This window comes from Mytilus trossulus, chromosome 8, assembly GCF_036588685.1.
Source record: "Mytilus trossulus isolate FHL-02 chromosome 8, PNRI_Mtr1.1.1.hap1, whole genome shotgun sequence".
Taxonomy (NCBI): domain Eukaryota; kingdom Metazoa; phylum Mollusca; class Bivalvia; order Mytilida; family Mytilidae; genus Mytilus; species Mytilus trossulus.
In genome coordinates, this window is record NC_086380.1 from 53,730,037 (window position 1) to 53,747,936 (window position 17,900).

A 17,900-nucleotide genomic window follows, 5' to 3' on the forward strand; every position below is an offset into this window, starting at 1 on the left:
ATGTCAGTACAGCGTGTGTAACGGCTTCACCTATTGTAATGGACAACTTAAAATATCCGACAGATCAAATCAGTGTAACCATGAAAAACAATTACGACTTAAACAAGAACGTTTTATGGCAGCATTACAGTACAACAGAAGGAGTATCTGTTATTTATCCTGCAACTAATTAGGAAAATTGTAAAAACTTTGATCCCAGATACACGTAAGTTTGAATATAATTGTTAAATCTGTAATTAAGTATCTCTAAATTACAAATTATATATCATTTTATGATTTTACTATGAGTAGTTACAGAAAAAAATACGTAGTTTACTAATGTTCAAATCAAGGTATAAAAACCCCAAATCCGAGGAAACTGTAAAACTCCAAAAATAGTTTGCGTTGCAATTTCTTTGAGGTCAATTCATATATTGACTGGACTAAAAGGATCCAGACCACTACAGGTACTATAGACAAGGTAAAATCACACGAAACATAAAGAAGGAAAGCTTTATAGAACTGCTAGCATTTTTTTTTAGAATAAATCAAAAGGCGTGTGATATATCAGGATCCACTTATGACATGTTTATATTTTATATATAAAAGAAGAGATGTAATATGATGGCAATGAATCAATTACAAAATGACATGGATTTACTCAAGCCACTACTATGTGTCATACATATGGAAGAGTTTTAATGGTATTATTTACTATTCCATCATGACAGGTCGTCCTATGCCTCAGCAGCTTCTCCCACAGATAAGGATGTTGTCCTCGTTATCGACACGAGTTCCTCCATGAAACAACCATCTGGTATTACAGCCAAAACAAAAATGGTCATTGTTAAAGAGGCAGCAAATAATGTCATCCAAACGCTTAAACCGAACGACAGAGTAAGTATACATATGTACATGGGTGTGAAACTAATGCGTCCATTACATTAGGTAATTTGTGAATCAACATCTTATGACCATGTCGTAGCTGTTGTTTGCACGTTTATGTTTTTTCTATTGTTTTCTTTTACTTAGTCGTTATTTGTCTGTAACGATATTTGATCATATATATTGGGTCAAGCGTTAAGTGCTCTGCTTTAATTTGAATTAGTTCAAAGTGTAGCAGACGTAAATGTATTAGTACTGTTCTAAAATAACTGTTCTGCATGACGAGATGCATAAATACATAGCTACTTCTAACCGTAGTCCATTTCATAGTCCGTTTCATTTTGTTCACTGCCGTGCGGTTGGCACTCTAACAAAAGTACTCATAGCAAAGTACACAATTTCAATTGTTATGTTCTTCCCTTTCGACTGGAGGTTTGTTTCGGGAAATTATTTCACAGTACCTGATATATTAAATTATGTAATATGCACGTCGAGATTGGCACTACAAAGAAATAAAAAGAGGACTAATCGAGTTATTGTATTAATACTATTGTCCTCTAAATTAATCAAAAGAGGATTTCCACATTCTCAGAGGGTTGAACAGAAAATGTAATTATCAAACAAGTCTCTATTTCCCCAGTGACCAATACCAAATTATTGTTTTGGCGGACCTTTCTTTTATTGAAAAAAAACAACCATATAACTTGTAAAATTGTAAATAATTTTGTATGATTTGTTCTTTTCAATATGCCAGTGCTATCTCTTCATAATAATAAGATGAAAAACCTAAATAGCTATTTATTTTTAGTTTATTTGACTCTTGTGTTTGTGTTGTGATTTTGTGTCATCAATTAATACACAAAATTACTAAAATATTAAACAGGTTGGACTGGTTTCATTTGATAAGGAGGCAAAAACACCATCGGTGCCGTCAACCAGTCATTCATGTTATGGAAACGAGTTAGCTTTTGCAACGAAGGAAAATACAGATGAATTGAAGCAGTATATCTTCACATTAAACACTGGTACTACAGGAGATTCAAACTATGAAAAGGCCCTGTTAGCGGCTTTCAATTACTTCCATTCTTCAAACAACACTTTAGACAACGACAACCGAGGTATGTTAATACATCCTTGCCTCTAATAAATTTATTAATCTAATAAATTGAACTATTCGGATAAATTTCTTGACTCTGTTAAGTTTTAAAGTAGTATATGTAATTTAGGCTTTATTATTTTTATTCTATATCAAAAATCGTCTTAATTTTAATTTCTTTTCCTTCAATCTCTCTCACACAGATTTAAATATTGTCCATACCGTGTAATTAGATACTAAACGATTACGTTTCTTCTTGGTTGTGTAAGTCTTGATGTTTTATCTTAATACCTGTTCGTAAATTTAAGCATTTTAGAGATCAAAATACACAAAATACACAATCGTAAATATAAGCATTTTATACACATAATACACAAAGTACTGATCTGAGTCTCAATTGTGAACTTTGAAAGTAATATACATTTTTGGACATTATGATTTTTTTCAGTGAAAGTGATTTTATTCATAACTGATGGAAAATCAACATTGGGAAGAAATCCTGTTCAAGTAATAAGTGAAGAGAATGCCAAATTGCAGAACAAAATAGCAATCTTCACATATCTGATAGGACAAGGTTATTTTATGTTTTATAATTTTTCCCTCCTCCACAGTTTTGGTTAAATTGTCTCATAATTTGTACTTAAGAAATATGTTCCCAGTTAAGATATATGAGATAAAAATTGAAATAGTTTATTATCGCAAGTGAAGTAAAATGCCGCTGTATTATTGCATGCGATGAACTGTTTTGTCTCGCATCACGATGCGGAGCTATTAGTTTCAGTCGACATACATGAATAAATTACTCATCACATGATAGATTCTGATTGGTTGCACTAAGATGAGGCTGAGAAACAGCAACAGCTATTGGCTTAAATGGGACAAAGAATTACAGACTGTTCTCGTCCAGGAAAAGAAGTCAAAGGCCGGAAAATTGACTTTGTGTATTTCAGTTCAGATCAATTGTTATTAATTCATGTACGTTTTATTATGCATATACTTCACAGATACATTCAATATTGAAATATCAATTACTAATACGTGTTTTTTTGCTTTGTAATTCTGTAATTTGTACGATTTGATTTGCTAAACAATGTACCTATACAATGATTACACAAATGCATTATCTGTATTTTATAACAACTTCTGACAATCTAGGTATACCTTCATAGATGTACACCTCAAGAGTCGTATCTATTTATAATTGTATTTATTTTCAACAAATAATACAAAATAATTCAAAGCATGGGTGTCTAATGCTCACTCTAAAAGTACATTCATTTTGTAATTTAATAACTTCTCACATCTAGGTACACCTTCAGAGATACACACCTGAAGAGTCGTGTCTGTTTATAACTTTTGCTCATGTGCATTGTCTTTATGTCGATTTTTGTTTTGTCTGTTGGGATAGTTATTTGTTTTTTTATAATTATTAAGATTTAACACAATGCGAAGATACCAGAGGGACATTCATAGTTATAAATCCAAAATAAAGTAACAACGCCATGGCAAAAAAAAACCAAACAAACAAATAATGTTACACAAAACACATCACAAAAAACTAAAGATTACGAAACACGAACCACACCAAAAACTAGGGATGATATCGGGTGGTCTGGAAGGATAAGCAAATCCTGTTCCACATGTGTCTCCATTGTTTTGTTCATGTGATGATATGTTAATTTCATATTCTATATCTAACAGATATAGATGCACAACAACAATTAACAGGAATGGCTAATCAAGTTCTTGCAATTGGACCTAAGCCAGTGAGTATCGGAATATTTCGTTCATATGATCATTTCAGCAGTAAATGCAGACAATCATGAAAAAAGGCAACAGTAGTATACGACTGTTTAACAGTAATAAATCGATTGGGAGAAAACAAACCCGGGTTATAAACTACAACCGAGGGAAGCACATCAACTATAAGAGGAAACTGCGAAATAACAGAACACAGAAGTACAACAAAACAAAAACTACAATGCAACATTCATTGAAACGAACTTTTAGATAACAATTGCTATATTCCTGACTTGGTACAAAACATTTTTAGAAAAAAATGGTGGGTTGATCCTGGTTTTGTGGCTAGCGAAACTCCGCGCTATGTGGTTATATCAAATATACCGCTTAAATGATAACATTACATGACGTTTAGGGAAGTTGGAATTTTACAATCGATTAGTTGCTACCTGCATATACATCCAATTTAAAATCAACAACGGAAACAACGTGTCGTCGCATTTAGGTATATAACTTGGAAAATGGTATATCATTTTACACCAAATTAAAGGAGCTCACACAATAATTCCGATGAACATACATTGTTTTATTTTCGATTTCTTATGTTAGATCCAGGAAAAGTAGGATAGGCATAAGTCCAATTTCATAAATTTAGTGATTGTCTTTTATTTTATTACATAATCTCGCTAGTTATAGTTAATTGATTTTCAAATATTGAATAAGATGTGTATCTTAGTACAGTATATGCAATCAATGTTAGTATTATAATGTAGTTTGTAAAAGATTTCGTGTTATCTGTACCATCATGGGAAACAAGATATTTTTTTTATCTTTCTAATTTAAATTTGTTTTTTTGTTGTTTGATATATGAATCAGAAACTGGACACAATTAAGTAATGTATTTTGCTTGTTGTTATTTAAAAATGATGTAAACAATTCTTTCAGGTTGGTCATTTCGAAGATTTTAACCAGAATAACCAGAAGCTGCTTTCAACTAAATTAGCCACATTTTATATACATCTGCCAACAAGTAGTCAGTCTGAACAATCTACTTTCACTGTTCCCTATGTCGATCGGTTCTCAGAAGTTGGTAAGAATTATTGCAATATTATGTTAATTTCTGTCAATTTTTTTTACCGATTCATAGATTGACACTTTGTCAATGATACTGACTTTTTCATATTAGTTGTTGAAATTCGCATCAATTGGAAATCAAATCATTGATGTTATTTCTACCAGCGAATCGGTACCTCGTCTGGTGAACTTTTAGTCAGAGTCACATTCTAGTATTCAGTATTCATTGATGTTATTTCTACCAGTGAGTTGGTACCTCGTCTGATGAACTTTTAGTTAGAGTCACATTCTAGTATTCAGTATTCATTGATGTTATTTCTACCAGTGAGTTGGTACCTCGTTTGATGAACTTTTAGTCAGAGTCACATTCTAGTATTCAGTATTCATTGATGTTAGTTCTACCAGCGAATTGGTACCTCGTCTGATGAACTTTTAGTTAGAGTCACATTCTAGTATTCAGTATTCATTGATGTTAGTTCTACCAGCGAATTGGTACCTCGTCTGATGAACTTTTAGTCAGAGTCACATTCTAGTATTCAGTAATCATTGATGTTATTTCTACCAGCGAGTTGGTACCTCGTCTGATGAACTTTTAGTTACAGTCACATTCTAGTATTCAGTATTCATTGATGTTATTTCTACCAGCGAGTTGGTACCTCGTCTGATGAACTTTTAGTTAGAGTCACATTCTAGTATTCAGTATTAATTGATGTTATTTCTACCAGAGAATCGGTACCTCGTTTGATGAACTTTTAGTTACAGTTACATTCTAGTATTCAGTAATCATTGATGTTATTTCTACCAGAGAATCGGTACCTCGTCTGATGAACTTTTAGTCAGAGTCACATTCTAGTATTCAGTATTCATTGATGTTATTTCTACCAGCGAGTTGGTACCTCGTCTGATGAACTTTTAGTTAGAGTCGCATTCTAGTATTCAGTATTCATTGATGTTATTTCTACCAGCGAGTTGGTACCTCGTCTGATGAACTTTTAGTTAGAGTCACATTCTAGTATTCAGTATTCATTGATGTTATTTCTACCAGAGAATCGGTACCTCGTTTGATGAACTTTTAGTTAGAGTCACATTCTAGTATTCAGTATTCATTGATGTTATTTCTACCAGCGAGTTGGTACCTCGTCTGATGAACTTTTAGTCAGAGTCACATTCTAGTATTCAGTATTCATTGATGTTATTTCTACCAGCGAGTTGGTACCTCGTCTGATGAACTTTTAGTTAGAGTCACATTCTAGTATTCAGTAATCATTGATGTTATTTCTACCAGCGAATCGGTACCTCGTCTGATGAACTTTTACTTGGAGTCACATTCTAGTATTCAGTAATCATTGATGTTATTTCTACCAGCGAGTTGGTACCTCGTCTGATGAACTTTTAGTTAGAGTCACATTCTAATATTCAGTAATCATTGATGTTATTTCTACCAGCGAGTTGGTACCTCGTCTGATGAACTTTTAGTCAGAGTCACATTCTAATATTCAGTATTCATTGATGTTATTTCTACCAGAGTTGGTACCTCGTCTGATGAACTTTTAGTTAGAGTCACATTCTAGTATTCAGTATTCATTGATGTTATTTCTACCAGCGAGTTGGTACCTCGTCTGATGAACTTTTAGTTAGAGTCACATTCTAGTATTCAGTAATCATTGATGTTATTTCTACTAGCGAGTTGGTACCTCGTCTGATGAACTTTTAGTTAGAGTCACATTCTAGTATTCAGTAATCATTGATGTTATTTCTACCAGCGAGTTGGTACCTCGTCTGATGAACTTTTAGTTAGAGTCACATTCTAGTATTCAGTAATCATTGATGTTATTTCTACCAGAGAATCGGTACCTCGTCTGATGAACTTTAAGTTAGTGTCACATTCTAGTATTCAGTAATCATTGATACAGTCATGTTGGTTGATACCACTGCTGATGAACTGTTAGTACCAGAGTCTATCATCCTTCCAACAGCCAGTAAAATTGTTACATACTGGTAATTTCATCCAAACAGCGAATATATGCTTTCATTGCATATGTGTTTATGCAATATCACCACTGCTAACTTGTTAACGCACATTCATTATGTTTTGTAGATTTTCCTGTAAATAACAAGTACTACTCAATTTATTCCTTACATTAATGTATCTGAAATGAAATAATAAAGAAGGAATTATTTGATCTTGGTTGATTAAAGTTATACGTAGTACTTCACCGCTGTACATATAAATTACATATTTTGTAGGTTTGATAACATCATTATGCCGTCCTGTTAACGTCATAAGCTTTCATGGAGTCATGTGTACAGATGTGAAAATAAGTGAACTTTTAACTGAAGTGGAGTACTTTTCAGAAGATGAATATTCATATGCTTTCATGATAGATGGACTCGGGAGAGTTTTGATGCATCCATTGTTGCCAAATGCAGCTTTTGTTAAATCAACCGAAGACCCTGTGTTAGTTGATATTGGTGTATTGGAAAGAGAAGTAGACGCTCAATCTGTTATTGAGTCTATGAAAAGGTAATTTCGTATTAAAACAAGTACTGCACGTTATGTCGTAGGGGAATTGTTACAGTTTCTGTCCATCATCTTGACCATTTATTAAAAGAGTAATTTAATCATTTCAAAAACTATGAAGCAGATTTTCCTCAAAGATTAACAATTTTGATAATCCAGAACGATTTTATTTATTCTGCCTCTGCAAAGGACATTGTGGTGTTCGGTCTGTGCGTCCGTTTGTTCGTCTGTCAGTCCACATATGTTAGCGTTTTTGGTCAAATGCAGGTTTTGATGTATTTTACGTCCAATCAACTTGAAACTTATTACACTTGTTCCTTATAATATCATTTCCCTAATGTGTAATGAGGCAGAATAAAGCAAAATAAGAGTTTTTTTAAAACTACTTTTATGGTCCACAAATGATAGTGTGAGTGGGGCATCCATAAACAATTGGCACATTCTTGTCTAAAAAATTATTGTTTAAAAATCATATTATTTTTATTTTAAAATGATAGAAAAATGATAGTGATAGTGGTTGCGTTAAAGTTTTTCGTCCATGTAGTTTTTTGTTGAAGTTGAAGTTAAATCAACTTAAAACTTAGTACACATGTTCCCTTTGATATGATCTTTTGGTTGATGTCAAATGAGAGATTTGACTTTAATTTCACAGTCCACTGAACATAGAAAATGTTGCGGTTCTTCTACTTTCCAGGTTTTCAAATGTTCGGTTTTAGTTGTTCTTGATGAACGTACTTAAATAACTTATTGCGGGGTTCGTGTTTCTTAAATTCTTTAGTAACTATGTTGTGTCATGTGTATTATTGGGTTTTTTTTGTTTGTCTTTTTCATTTTTAGCCATGGCGTTGTTGGTTTTTTTTTATCTTTTCGATTTATGAGTTTAACTGACCCTTTGGTATCTTTCGTCCCTCTTTTATTAAGTATTGCATTGAAATATTGTTGTTTTCAATTTTTGTGTTAGTGGTGGTATGGGAAAGAAAACATTGACGAAGTTTTTTACGAAACCACGTGGTAAACTTGTGAATGATGGAAGCAGAGATGTTAGTCTTACAGCATATTTCTATTGGGGTTCGGTAAGTATTTATACGTCATTTTAGCCGTTTTTATACATTTTATAATTCAAAAATCATTCATTTAAATCAGATAATAATCGATCTTCATTCTTTGATATGTTACAGTTATAGGAAATGGAAGCTTTGTATATGATCGCTTATCAAACACAATTATCAGATACGGATATTTGGAACGAATGCAGATACAAGAACTATCCACCATGTTCTAATTTAAGCAACTGTATAATGAGTAAAATCAACAATGTTTGATCAGCATTAAATGCCCGGCATGCTTAAGTATGGAACAATTCAAACGAAAACAATGATAAGCGAAAAACACATATGACAGACAAAAAACTCTGAACTTACGGCCCTTTGACGTAGACAACCAAACGTATAGAATTTAATAGTTGAAAAAAATTGTAAACGCCCATCTCTCCCAAAACTTTGGAAAATGTTCTAACAACATAACGTTCGGTCAACCTGTTAGACGCATTTGTCAATCGAAGCTAAGAACAGGAAACTTTAATGTATATAAACCTTTCGTAAACATAAAACTTTTTTTCATAAAAGAACATGAAGACTATTGCTGGCCAATGTTAGGAATATAACCGTTGTTTTCCATTCGAATTGTGTGTTTGAGCCTTTGATTTTGCCATTTGATGGTTTTCCATGGATACTCTTGTATTCATTCATATACAATATAACTTTCTTGTCTCATCTTTAGATACCTCAGAGTAATCTTTCCTTGTGTGTTGTTCTTGTGGACGAGTCGTATTCCGAAATAGACGAAAGTCAATTCCAGCTCAGCGACGTAGATTTACCAAATGTATTTATGTACCACAACATAAGCCTTTTGAAGGACTCCTTTTCTGATTGCAAATTCTATTCAAGACGAGTAACATCAGGTAGGTAAAGTTTGTTTTAATTTGTACAAAAGTCAAGTCGTAATCAGTTCTCGTTTAAAATTACTTTTCTCATTTCGGGTCGTTGCATAGTTTGCTTTACGTAATATGATGTGCTCATTGTTAAAGGTCGTTCGGTGACCTATAATTGCCTACTTCTTGTCGTTTGATTTCTGATGACAAATTGTCTTATTGTTTATCATACCGCATCTTATCAATTTTTTTTCAAAACAAAATATGTAACATATGCGTACACTAATGTTAAAATGATATTTTTAGAAAGTTTAGTTTACACAACGTAGCTATTTGAATAAATACAAGACTCGTTACCTTTCTATAAAATTGAGAATGGAAATGGGGAATGTGTCAGAGACAACAACTCGACCATGGCATAGACAACAGCCGATTGTCACCAATGGGTCTCCTATGCAACAAGAAACTCCCTATGTCAATATAATGAATATATTCTACTTTTTTTAGATCAAAGTAGTGTAAACAAAATTCCCAGTCTCCTTATACATGTTATAAAAACAAAACATATAACAAAAGCGAATTTTAATATTAAGTTGAAATTTTCAAAAAAAGTTAACTAAAGTTTAACTAAAAAGCTCGTTACATTTCTATGTCAATATAAAGATATTTTCTACGTTTCAGATCGAAGTAGTGTGAAATTTTCTCAGTCTGCATTTCAAAACCCTTTTCAGTACTTAGACCGCGATGAGACGGCTGAAGATGTCACAAATTATGGCAATTATCTTACAAGGCAAAAATTAACAAATCCTGGATTTAAGGTGTGATAATCATAATAGTAGTTCTACATAATAATAATTGAAAAACTGGTCATATCTGGACTAACCACAGAACAATGGTATTAAGAGACATATTTGATCATAGATCTTTCGTATTCAAGGTTGAATTTGAGCGTTTATAATTACCAAGTCGGTCAACAATCTTTTACAATACCAATTGTATCTATTGACATAGATACTTAAGTGTTTACAAAATGTAAAAAAAAAATCTAACATCAGACTAACCCGGGTTTTTGTAATGTTCGTATTTTCTTTGTTGTGTAAGAATCGAAGCTCCTTTATTGATTTAAATTGATGTGTGTTGTATACTGTTGGTTTAAAGGTTATTATTTTGAAAATAAAAAAAAAAGATTTAGAATATAGATTGAAAATTACAACTTTCATTACAATCATTTTTTTAGGTTTAATCCAGCATTTTCTGCTGAAGAAATATTTCTGTATCAAGTCAGGAATATGACAGTTGTTATCCATTCGTTTTATATCAATGAACGTTTGATTTTGTCAATTGATTAGGGACCTTCCGTTTTGAATTTGCCTCAAAGTTTAGTATTTCTGAGATTTTACTTTTCACTTTTGCTTTCAACATGAAAGAAATTAAAATCATCAATAGAACTAGTTTACATCTAATTTTGGCAGTCGACTTAATGATCAGCTGTATAGGCTACATATGAAGCGGAGCAGTATTAGAAATCTCATCCTGCGAGATTCGTGTCATGGAGATTCATCGGAACAAAATCAAGAATGATACTCTTTACTCTCTTTCTCTCACCCATTCCAGCTGTCTGTGTCAGCTTCTAGTATACCCTTACCCATCAGTCCCTCACATCCGCTCTCACCCTGTCTGCACCTCTCTTACTCTATCTCACTCTCTCACTCTCTCACTCTCTCACTCGCCTTCCCTCACTCTCTCTCGCCCTCCCTCACTCTCTTCCACTCTCTCGCTTTCTCACTCACTCACTCACTCACTCTCCCTCTCTTTCACTCTCTCCCTCTCTTCCACTCTCTCCCTCTCTTCTATTCTCTCACCCTCATTCTCTCACTTTTTCACGCTCTCAAACTCTGTTTATTTCACTCAATCACTCTCACTCTCTTTCATTCTTCCATTATCTCTCTTGCACTTTCTCTCTCTCTTGCAGTCTCTCACTCTTCCACTCTCTCAATCTCTCACTCTTCCACTCTCTCACTCTTCCACTCTCATTCTCTCACTCTCTCCTTCTCTTCCACTCTCTTCCACTCTTCAACTCTCTCACTCTCTTCCACCCTTCCATTCTCTCTCTTCCGCTCTCTCACTCTCTCACACTCTGCATCCTCTTCCTCTCTCTTCCACTCCCCATGTTTCGCCCAGTCAATCTCTCACAGTCTTCTATTATCTATCACTCTCTACAATCCTTCCAACATACTCTCCTATTATATATATAGAGAGAGAGGTGGATTGTAGAAAGTTATAGAGTGAAAGACAGAGAATAAAGAAAGATTGAGAAAAAAAGAAAATAAGGAAAAGAGAAGGATTGAGCGTAAAAAGTGAAAGACAGATAGTGTGAGATTGTAAGATATAGTGAGAGGAAATGAAAACGGATTGAAAGGAAGATTGGGTGAATTTTGAATAGAAATGAAGAACAAGTAGAAAGATAGGTAGAGATCCCTGCCAAAATAAATTCTTTAGTGCCATTTCAGACCCATAAGAAAATACACCTTGTACAGATGCACGGCTAAAGCAGTAAAGAGTTCTCCTCCGTCGGCGCTGTATATTATGACAGTCCATTGGCGAGAACACTACTGCCTACCAGAATTTTGGTAAGGTTGGCACCCTTACCTTCAGTTCCCTTCATTAGATAAGAGTGCAAGGGAACAAATCGAAACGAATCATTTTATCTAATTCAAAATAATGCAAGTTGAGGTATTTCTTATTCCTTCTTTTTGCAGTTACACTGTCGAGAAGGAATTCGTTGAGATGTAATTGTCATTTGTATTTTACATTTTTATCACTCCATTTAATTTATAGAAAAATGCTGTAACAATGTTTTATTTTAAAAAATATATCAAAATAATTGAAATGAACAAATTAAGGAATAGTAACTCTAGTTGTTTCATATATGTACTACACATAATAAACGTGTTTCTATTCTATTCACGTAGAGTATACATTAAGTACCACAGGACTTAATGTAAAGAATATACTTAGGTAAGGTTTTGGAATTTGTATCAAACTTTAGTATTTCTGATATTTTACTTTTCACTTTTGCTTTCAACATGAAAGAAATTTAAATCATCAATAGAACTAGTTTACATCTTATTTTGGCAGACGACATTACGATCAGCTGTATGGGCTACATATAAAGCGGAGCAGTATTGGAAATCTCATCCTGCGAGATTCGTGTCATGGAGATACATCGGAACAAAAGCAGGAATGATAAGAATTTATCCTGGAGTTTCATTGCAAAAACCTTATGATCACGAAAAGAGAGCATGGTAAGAAACGGATAAGTTTTGTTGATTTGTGACTGTTCATGTAGTTCATTTAAGGAGGCTCGTGGGTACAAAAAAAATCAGCAAATATTTAAACATTTTTTTTCATAACAAATTTTATTCATTAAACTATATAGTTGTAACATTATGATATGGTTAAAAAATCAACCCAAGAAATCAAGGTGTTTTAGCCCCAAGTGATTTTTAAAATTTTGATATCATTGAAAAAGCTCCAAATATCTCCCTTTGGCATTAAAATTAAAATATCTTTTTAAACTCATCGGTGACCTATACTTTTCATTATTTTTTTCAAATAAGCTACACTTAAACTAAACAATTGTAAAATTTAAGCAATTTCTTATATTAGGTTCTTTTTTTATTTCGATTCCACCTTTTTTTCTCCTATTAGTTTAACAGAAAAAAAGTACCTAAACAGGAAATGCATGCTTTTTTAGATGGCAGATTGTGAGCTTAAATGAACGGTGACCAAATATTTTTATTTTATTTTTCTATTAGGTATAGGATAAAGTTTATTTAGAGAAAAATATAGAGTACTCCTATATTAGAAAAAAAAATTTATACCCAGGAGCCCCCTTTCAGGCAACGCACATGATGTAATGGGCCATACATCCTTTTTTTCTTATAACTTGGTTTTTACTGATATTAAAAAAATGAAAATAATTGAATACGTTTGGAGCGCTTATTTGCATTTACCTTTATCAGGTACGGTCATAGTCGAATTTCAGATAAACAACATTTAAATATTAACTTTATTTTACTGATAAATATATGTAAGAAGTAAGGGCAAAAATATTGTTTTGATATTTCAAATTATCCAATAAAATAATGTTAATCTGCCAGAATATAAAGAACCTGGATTTAAACAGCTAAAGGTCACTTTATGGCCTTCAACAATAAGCAAAACCTATGCATCATGGTAAGCTTTACACGAAACAAAAAAATTTCAAAGTAACTTTTGGAAAAAATTTCGTTAATATTAAAAAGAAGATGTGGTATGATTGCCAATGAGACAACTATCCACAAAAGACCAAAATGAAACAAACATTAACAACTATAGGTCACCGTACGGCCTTCAACAATGAGCAAAGCCCATACCGCATAGTCAGCTATAAAAGGCCCCGATAAGACAATGTAAAACAAATTCAAACGAGAAAACTAACGGCCCGGCACTTGAGTAAAAACATAAACGAAAAACAAATATGTAACACATAAACAAACGACAAACACTGAATTACAGGCTCCTGACTTGGGACAGGCACATACATAAATAATGTGGCGGGGTTAAACATGTTTAAGTTTATTCTGTAGATTATCCAAAAATACTGGAATATAAATACTTATAAGCGATAGAATTGTTCATAAAAAAGTATTAGTTTCTCACTATGTTAATACACTTTCAGCCTACTTATATTTTTCGACAATTAATGCTATGACAAACAATCATATTTTTCACGATCATGATTTAAAAGTATTCATACGTTTCAAGTAAAAGGTAAACTTGATTTTCCACTGATTTACTTCACATGCATATCGTGTACGTCACATGTTTTATTTATAGGTGGCGTCAGGCCATGGCACATCCCAATAAAATGTTTTTAACTACTCCTTATGTTGATTCGTGGGGGTCTGGAATAGTCTTGTCTCTCGTGCACACTATATACAAGAAAGGGTAAGTCGTGTATGTTGTAAAAAACTAAAGATATTAATGATAAAGTTATGAATAAAGGCAACAGACGTATACCGCTCTTCAAAAGTTAAAAATTAGATGAGAGAAAACAAATCCGGGTTACACACTTTAATCAAGGGGAATACGACAGTTATAAGAGGAAAACAAATAAACAACAGAAACACTGAAGTGTAACAAAAAGAAACGCCAACTGCCATATGAGTATCATCATATACCGTTGCTCTGCCGCTTTACGAAACACTGCATTTTTCTCTCAATTTTCAATAAAATGGGAATACATCCAATCGTGTTTTTGATGAGATTTTACTCTTGTTGCACCAAAAGAAATATATCTTCAACCGAACAATGACTTTTCGAAATATTGTCTTATTGAATTTTTCTGATCTTCATTATTTGCTATTCTTAAACTGGTTTGTGTTATGACCAGAAAAGACATTGCTTGTAATATGAATTACATGCATGTCTCCGGGTACATTTTATTCATATGATTTCAAAGTTGTTTCTGATTGTCAACTTTTATTTATTTTACATTAAAATCATATAAGTTAACTCAATTTATAAACACACGTTTTCAGTACTATTGTAACATGCACCTTTTTTGCCCTATTAAATTCTGATATTTTATTGCAGATCGACCACAGTAACTGCTGCTGTTGGTGCAGATTTCCCCCTGGAATACTTCAATTGGTTGTTTAGTAGTGTTTATCCTACTTGTAATGACGTATCTTACTGGTACGTTTTTCCGACGTAGTCGGTATAGTTTCTGTTTGTGCACTTTGAACCTAAGGACGCTTAATTATGGCAACAGAATACGCATGCTCGAAAATCCTTTCTGTGATTGGACAAAATACTGTCATGGTGGGTGATTTGGTTGTGTTTGAAAAAACGCCTCGAAAATTATATCGTGTTGGAAAGCAAGTGAAAAACTTTAAATATTTGAACAAGATGTTACAAAGATTGATATTTTTATTAAAATAATTGTTTCTCCAATAGTTGTTTGTATCCATGACAGCTGTTTATTCGGGACAATTATATAATTCTTCCATGACTTTTAGAACGCACCTACGCATGTGAGATTTCCCCGGGGGCTTTGGTGAACTTAAACAAAAAGATACTACTTATACTACCAATAGTTTCTAGCTTTGTTAACCATGAATTAAGTTCAATGTAAACAGTAGTAAATGTATATTTGTTTCTTGTTATTTGCACTGGATTTTTTAACAAATAAATTTTTTAGGTGTCATCACAATATTCTTAATATTACCAGACTTGGTAAAGAATTTCTTGTAGATACATTCAGATGGAGATTTTATTAAAGAGGTCCTGCATCATTAAGTCATTGTGCTTCTGAAGGTTATCGAAATGATAGGTTTAAACATATACTCAAATTTAAATACATCGGATAACTTTTTTAAAGATAGTTCTTGTTTGCTTCATATATTTTTCAGGGTAGCATCATACGTGTAGCTAGTGCATTGTAATTATTAGTCAATCAGATAACGTTAAATTATTTGCTTTTTATGGCCCACCTACAATAGTAGAGGGGCATTATTTTTTCTTGTCTGTGCCTCCGTTCGTTCGTCCGTCTGTGCGTCTGTCTGTGCGTCCGTCTGTGCGTCCGTTCGCCTCAGGTTAAAGTTTTTGGTCAAGGTAGTTTTTGAAGAAGTTGAAGTTTGATCAATTTGAAACTTAGTACACATGTTCCCCATGATATGATCTTTCTAATTTTAATTCCAAAATTAAGTTTTGACCCCAATTTCACGGTCCACTGAACATAGAAAATGATTGTGCGAGTGGGGCATCCGTGTACTATGGACACATTCTTGTTGATATTATATTTTTTTCAATTTTTCGATTCGGATTTTTTTTATCAATTTTCATTATAGTTTTGTGCCTTTCTTCATTTAGTTGCTTTGCATTGATCGAAACATATTTCAAAATAAATTAATGGTCATTGCAAACAAAAGGATGATTATAAATCGTTGTTGTTACCTCTGAACAGAAATATGACATAGTTCTTTAAACATGTTAAATACTTTCTTTTCAAAGAATTAAAACTACATTTCAAATGTTTTGATGGTTTTGAAGTCACTAATTAATTTCAAAAACATGAACTCAGAAAAAAACGACTCTTTTACTTCTGGTTAGAATTTTAAAGCAAAGCTATCATCGCAAGCCTTATGTTCATGAGTAGTCTTGGAACATCGAAGATACAGATATCCTATTAATGTCTGCTTAAACTGATACTTATTTTTACCATTCTGCTTAAAAATAACACACTCTGTGTCTTGGCTTATATTTATCTAATACATTTTCTTTTTCCAGGTGCATTATTGTTGACGACAGTGGGTTTATAGTAATGCATCCACGACTTAAAGAAACAACGATTGAATCTGGCTTTAAAGAACCAAAACATATTACTATTGAGGTTTGTCGCAAACATATTACTATTAAGGTTTGTCACAGACATAATGCTCATAATAACGTTTTGGTTTATCGATGTAAGAAGTACCTTTAACAAATCAAAGTTTTGGGTAACACCTTAACAAATCATATTTAAAAAAATTATTTCCACTATCAAAATTTCATATTTACCTTTCTGTGCGTTTAACTTTTCTTAATATACGTTTTTTTTAATATAATCTTCTCAAACAATAACCGAGAAAAAAAAAGAGGAAGTTACTTTCTCTCCCTAACTTCAAATATATCTAAACTGCAGTTTGTTATTCCTAAAATGTGTACATTCCTGCTATCAATTACCCCAAACAAAAATAGGATAATTCCTGTGTTATTTGATCTCTTGTGGAGAATTGTCTCATTGGCAGTCCTCTTATTTTTTATATATACCTATCATAATAAAAACATGAATCTAATCTCATATTTAATTTCTCAATTTTTTAACAAATTCATTTATTGATATATTAAAAGTTCTTTTAATATCAAAAGAAATCCTGACCTCAGATATTTATAATATAATTTTTTGACAACTATGTACTCTGAATAATATCTGAGTAAAAGCCAGACACAAAAAAGGAGTCAAATGCATAAATGCGATTTATGTCATCGTTTTCATCATGTTCATGTCTGACTATCTTTGTTTGTGCATAGAACTGATTATTTTCAGTGTCTGATGCTGTTTTGAGCCATCATTGAAACTATTCATCTGCATGCTCTGCAATTTCAATATCATTGTGAAATATATTGTTTTATATTTGTTCTCCTAATGTTCATTTTTTAGGAACCAGGTATTGCAAAAATTCTGAAACGGGAAGGTGTACTTAACTCGAAAGAGTGCCAAGATTTTTCGAAGAATACAAATTTAAGGTCCTTTCGGGTGAGTTGTAAGCATGTAAAAGAGGATATAACTTCACAATAAAATGATTATCAATGGGTAACATCTGTTTCTTTTACTTCTTTGGTATAAAAAATGTTTCATTTAATTTTTTATTAGCTTTACAACTTCGAACATGGTTTTGTATGGTATTCTCATCGATATGAAGCTGAAACTTCGTAGATATTTCGCCAAAAGAAGTCACTTAAATAGATTGTGTTTGATGAGTTTAAAGTTGTTTTAATCCACTACGAATAGTGTACAATTATCTAATTATCTAATTCATTGACCAAATCCGGACTTACCATATCCAATATAATTATTATTAAATTCA

The 17,900-nt window shown here is 32.6% G+C and overlaps 1 protein-coding gene across 2 annotated transcripts in view; it reads left to right on the forward strand.

Annotated features, from left to right (window-relative positions):
- LOC134681140 (VWFA and cache domain-containing protein 1-like) overlaps positions 1-17,900 on the forward strand; it is a 29,679-nt gene continuing 11,779 nt past the window's right edge. For both annotated transcript variants that reach the window (XM_063540590.1, XM_063540589.1), the window contains exons 1-15: positions 1-205; positions 711-876; positions 1,748-1,982; positions 2,409-2,534; positions 3,662-3,726; positions 4,646-4,790; positions 7,022-7,298; positions 8,257-8,368; positions 9,075-9,255; positions 9,907-10,043; positions 12,364-12,530; positions 14,107-14,217; positions 14,866-14,967; positions 16,561-16,663; positions 17,474-17,569. In XM_063540590.1, the coding sequence (XP_063396660.1) occupies positions 781-876; positions 1,748-1,982; positions 2,409-2,534; positions 3,662-3,726; positions 4,646-4,790; positions 7,022-7,298; positions 8,257-8,368; positions 9,075-9,255; positions 9,907-10,043; positions 12,364-12,530; positions 14,107-14,217; positions 14,866-14,967; positions 16,561-16,663; positions 17,474-17,569 (1,953 nt within the window). In that variant the 5' untranslated portion in view covers positions 1-205; positions 711-780. The remainder of the gene's footprint in view (positions 206-710; positions 877-1,747; positions 1,983-2,408; positions 2,535-3,661; positions 3,727-4,645; positions 4,791-7,021; positions 7,299-8,256; positions 8,369-9,074; positions 9,256-9,906; positions 10,044-12,363; positions 12,531-14,106; positions 14,218-14,865; positions 14,968-16,560; positions 16,664-17,473; positions 17,570-17,900) is intronic.